Here is a 5,110-nt window from a genome sequence, read left to right as displayed (position 1 = left end):
GCTCAGTCTGTTGTCTGAAAGGACTGCTTTGTGTTGCACCTCATGAACAAACAAGAAGTTTTATACTTCAAAAGGACTTTCCACCTGACGGAAATCCGTGCAGTCGTTTGAAATAGACCCATTTCAGATTAGTTTCTATCAGCAGCGACAGACACCAAAAACGGATGACGTGTGGGATTGCAATGCACAAACAAACAAATCAGTAAGCTCTCTGCAACAATCGGCACCAAAAAAAAATCACTACTTTAGAGACTCAAGTATGCAGTTTTTATTTATTTGTCACTTTAATTGATATTAAAATCAGTCCAATTTCAACAGGACATAAGACAAGGACATTAGAGGAGGTAGTTACATGACAGTGTTTGTGGGATTTCATGTGATCATCTAATCTGTGATGTGTGAGCGGCCGAGACGGCAGGACTGCTTCAGTAGGAATGGATGCCAGCTGTCCACCAGCAGAACTACCGGTAAAGTTCTGACCAAGTGCACAATCGGAAATACTACTAATCCCTTGTTGCTGAACACTTCCACATAGTCAGTGTACGAGCTCCACAATATCCATCTGAACATACTTCACTGGAAAAAAAATGCTGCAAATACTTGGCAAAACAAATGTGATGCATGCTTCAAGCAAATAATTGCTTTAAACCATCGGGGGGGGGGAAATGGCGGGAAATCAACAGCCGAACACTTTCCATTTCATAATTCTGTTTTCAATTCTGTTCATTCAACAGTGGACTGATCAGGTGAGCATCAATATATAGGCAGTGAAGGATGACCACTGGAGATGCCAGGTTGTGTTTTCATTTAAGTAAGGGCAGAGATGTTTAAGACAATACTGAATATGGTGAACATCACCTTCTCCCGCTTCTCACCAACATATTAAATTAAATGACGGTGGGGTTACAACTAAACATGTGGATCAGACCTTCAAAATGTTTAAAACACAATCCAAAATGTTTTTTAAAAAAAGGTGTGAAATAAGGGCTTAACTATAACTGGCAGGACAGATTTAAGATTCATACCAATTTTAAAGAGGATGTAATGTGATAGTAGGACCGGGCTGCCTGGGCTCGTGCTAGTTTTAGTACAGATGCCAAAACTGGACTTTTTCGAATTCTTACTTTGAGAAATATAAATATAGTTTTGACATGTTTTTCATTGAAAAGATTAGTTTGATTTTTTTTTTTTAACCCTAAACAGACATTTTTAGTTTTTAGGTGGTAATGCACTAATGGAAACGGTTAATTCCATGTCTGCCAATACATCCTAAATCCTACACACTTGCCCTTTTTAAAGACTAATTTCAGCTTCAGCATTGAATTCTGGAAAGGGTCGTTACTCCAGCGAGGACTGTGGATGGAAAGGATACGTTCATGGGTGCTATGGAGAAAGAATACTACTAAAAAACAATAACCATTGCACCATACAGACGGTGTATTATTCAATGTTTTGTATCATTGTTGACATGGATGGAAAACAAATACCCATCAACACAAAAAAAGCCAACGTTTGCATTTTAAATGCAAGCTGCTTTCCAACAACTTTGCCAGAATCAAAGAAATGTTGAGACATGATGCGACCAGATTGTTGAAATTGTGAAATATATCTTGACGGTGGATGAAATCTACTGTCACCCAAAATCCTTTAAGTGTTATTGTGAGAAGAGAAAAAAAAGCGACATTCTGTTACTTTGCCCACCAGAGCCAGAGAGTGAGCAGTAGAACTAGCTTCGGTTCCTGGAACACAACAATGTCACAGTCCTGCATGATGGGGTTAGCAGTGAGCGACATTTCCACAGTGAAAAATACCAATCTATTATCAAAAAGATGTATCAAAACTCCTACTCTCTACGAGTCGCTGGCAAAGCTGAGCGACCTGCATGTAGTGCGTGTTTAAGCCTCCTCTACAACTCAGTGTTATATACAGAGCGTTTACGTAGTGGTGCCTCGGAAAAAAGGTGCTGGTTCGGTGAAGAAAAACAGGTACAGGACTTCGGCGAGGCGCTCTGAAGGCTCCCAGCCATGTGCTCGCAGGACGGCGAGTCAAAGGCCCCGAGCTGACAACACAAAGTCCAATCAACATTATTTTACATTTGTATGCAGCCAATTACCAGCTTACTTTTTCAGCAAAAAATAAATAATTAAAAGGATTACCTGTTAGAATTGAAATGCTGCGTCAGCATCAGGTAAAGAAACTAGAGAAGAGCATATTGATAGTTAATTCATCAGAGAGCTTGTGAACAGAAAGCAGTGCGGCAGGTTGGGATCAGCGCTCTAAACTCAAAGGCTGCAGAGAGCGAGAGAGAGGATGAATGGAAGCATGTCCTCCAGCGGAAGAGAAGGCCACACAGAAAGATGAAACTGTTGTGAAATTCACATGACTCCAAGGCATATTAGAAGCACCCAACTATCAGCAGGAACACGAAGGAAGGTCATTGACATGCAGTCACTGGGAATTATCAAACTAGGTTTCCCAACAACAACTGGAGATGTGTTGGAATCTGACATTCTGCACCAAAATGTCCGCTGCCACATCAGCTACAATGCTAATGTTGCAGCAGTATGCATGCTGATCTTGTAAATGTTTCTCCTCATCTGGTGGCGATGTGTAGTCGGTTTGTTATTTTACACTTCTGGCAATTCAGAAATATTTCTATTGGCTTCCACAGCAACAGGTCAGATGATCAAAGTTCCCAAAGCCGCATCAACAACCCACACTCACAATGGAGGTGGTGGAGGAGGAGTCGTTTGTGACGGTTGCTTCTGTTTATAATATGAACGTGCCTTAATTCCACAGAATCGGATCTGTGCCTAAATTCTGAGCATTGCCATCTTTAGAACGGGTCAAGAAACGCAAATTAAATCCAGTATGTCTGAAACTGGTCTTCAAAAAGTGTTTACGGCTTTGTTTGAACGTATTAATCGCCAACAGGATTTCTACTAATGCTACTCCAGACGAGTGAGATTGTAGATTAATGTGGTTTTGGGGGGAAAAGAAGAGTTTCATGATGTTTTCTGTGATGGGGCGTCAGCAGCAGCACACAGTCAGTGCTTCTGAAGAACTCTGAACTTACGGGGTAACTAAACTACTATTTACTTATGAAAAATTACTTTGGATGGGAACCAAATGCTAACTAACTAGCAAACACAGCCACACAGTGAAATGACAGGAAATGCCAAATGGAGATCAGAGGAGACTTCATGTGGAGTCATTCTAACAAAGTAACAACGCTTTGTTTGGCCAAATGTTGTAAACATCTAACAGCTGTTTTACGGTGATCATGAGGATAAATGCTCTCCGGGTTGCACCTCATAATGTGGTGGAACACTGCTAACGCAACATGAAAGCTGCTACGAGGAACTTTAATGGTGTGTTGATTTTGGCGACCCCGGGACAGAAGCAGTACTTTTTACAAATTTTACTGCATGAAAAACTCAATGGATATAATTAAAACCCTGAATATTACAGAATGAGTCCAGTGGCTCTCTCTGGCCTCCACAGTGCACTGTAAGAGTAGAATGAACACCAGCAGCTGTTTACAGATGTGCCCTTAAAGGGAACAAAACCAAACGAACATCAACCATCCAAACCCAGCAAAGCACGCAACAACTGAATCCATCACACCCACCGGCTACAAACACACATGCAGTGTGTGCGTGCGCAGACGTGAGTCAAGAGTAGTAAGCCGATGCTTTCTTGCTGGAGTGTGGTGGGATTGGACCCATGGAGGGGGAGGGGGGCACCCTGACGGAGCATGGAGGAGGAAGAGTGAGGTGAGTTTTGACATGAAGGTGAAGCTCAGTAAAATATCTTCACAATGTTTGAGTTAGGGAATGACAATTTATTTCAAATTCAAAGATCTTGAATGTAGCCATAGTTCAAGTACAACATGGGTCTTTTGTGGAATGAAAACAGGAGAAACAAATGGGGGCAAGTGAAGGAAGGTGATCCTCATACAGACAGTGAGGGAAAGAGCTGGCAATGGAGTATAAAAGGTATCTTGTGTCTTTCATGGAATCTCAACCCCTTTTTTTCTGATGATGCTCAGGAAGGCCGCTGTCTGTATGAGGACACACCAGATTCTAAACTGAAGTATTAAAGTTTAAAAGGTCATTTTCTCACCAGCTCGCTCGCACAGCCTCGATGTCACTCACTAGGTTTTGGGCCAGACAAATCCCAAAGATCTGTGGGTGAAAGCAGAAAAAGGGTGAGATGGAGCGCGGCAGGGTGTTGCTCCTTCCGGGTGAACATGTGCGAGGAACTGGCCTGCAGCAGTGCAACTCCAATGAAGATGCCGGCCACCAGGGTGAGGTTGTCCTGCAGCCACTTTTCAAACTGCGGCACGCAGCCCTTCACGTTGATGTAGTCCTTCTGCTCTGAGTCCTGCTCAACACAACTGCCTGTCATCAGCGTCACATTTTCTCTTCCAAAGGTTTAAACAAACTTTTTTTTAAAAATCTGTCATTTGAAATGTCCAAATAAAAAATTTAAATGATGAAAAAAAAACCTTCAATGAAAAGATATCAGTTTCATTAAGACATGGATCACTATGTGTTTGATGAGCACAAAGACTGGAGGCCTCCTTTGGTTTCAGTGTCACAAAAAAGAAATGATCAGGCTGGTAGTCTTCCTGTGAGAAATATTTTTGGAGATAATAGTTCTAAAATTAATATGTAATTAAATGTATTATTTGTCAAATCAGGGATTTTCCCACTCATTAATTTGAATAGTTTTTGCAACTTGGCCTTCAACAGCAAGTAAAACTAAGCATGCTTGCCGATTTCATCCACCTTTGACCTGCCCTCAAAATCTTTGTTTGCATTATAACCAGGACTAAATAAATACAATATTGAATTGAGAAGAAATTAAATATAACATTTTCTAACTGAATAAAATCAAAATGGTCGTGAGAAAAGCGTGAAAGTGAGTGAGTTACTCACTGGTTTTGCTCGAATGTCGTATCCACACTGAGTGTTGATTACATCCTCCTGAAGACAGAAGACAAAGCATTAAACTGTCTCCATGACAACACTGATGTTTAGCAGCAAATGACACATTTATATTCAAAAAAAGATGTGATCAGATGAGAATGCATAAAAGGAAGTCA

At 41.1% G+C, this 5,110-nt stretch overlaps 1 protein-coding gene across 2 annotated transcripts in view; it reads right to left on the bottom strand.

Annotated features, from left to right (window-relative positions):
- Window positions 1-258: 258 nt before the first annotated feature.
- tspan5a (tetraspanin 5a) overlaps window positions 259-5,110 on the bottom strand; it is a 13,155-nt gene continuing 8,303 nt past the window's right edge. The window contains exons 6-11 of one of the 2 annotated variants that reach the window (XM_068587519.1): window positions 4,944-4,991; window positions 4,270-4,386; window positions 4,126-4,187; window positions 3,632-3,747; window positions 2,157-2,197; window positions 259-2,059 (exon numbers count right to left, since the gene is read on the bottom strand). In XM_068587519.1, the coding sequence (XP_068443620.1) occupies window positions 3,675-3,747; window positions 4,126-4,187; window positions 4,270-4,386; window positions 4,944-4,991 (300 nt within the window). In that variant the 3' untranslated portion in view covers window positions 259-2,059; window positions 2,157-2,197; window positions 3,632-3,674. The remainder of the gene's footprint in view (window positions 2,060-2,156; window positions 2,198-3,631; window positions 3,748-4,125; window positions 4,188-4,269; window positions 4,387-4,943; window positions 4,992-5,110) is intronic. The other variant, XM_068587520.1, reaches the window with a different exon arrangement.

Source organism: Clinocottus analis, unplaced genomic scaffold (genome assembly GCF_023055335.1).
Source record: "Clinocottus analis isolate CAN_PGR_092001 unplaced genomic scaffold, fCliAna1.0.p SCAF_21, whole genome shotgun sequence".
NCBI lineage: Eukaryota > Metazoa > Chordata > Actinopteri > Perciformes > Cottidae > Clinocottus > Clinocottus analis.
Note: the sequence above shows the minus strand (reverse complement) of the source record. Positions and strands in the feature narration are given on the sequence as shown.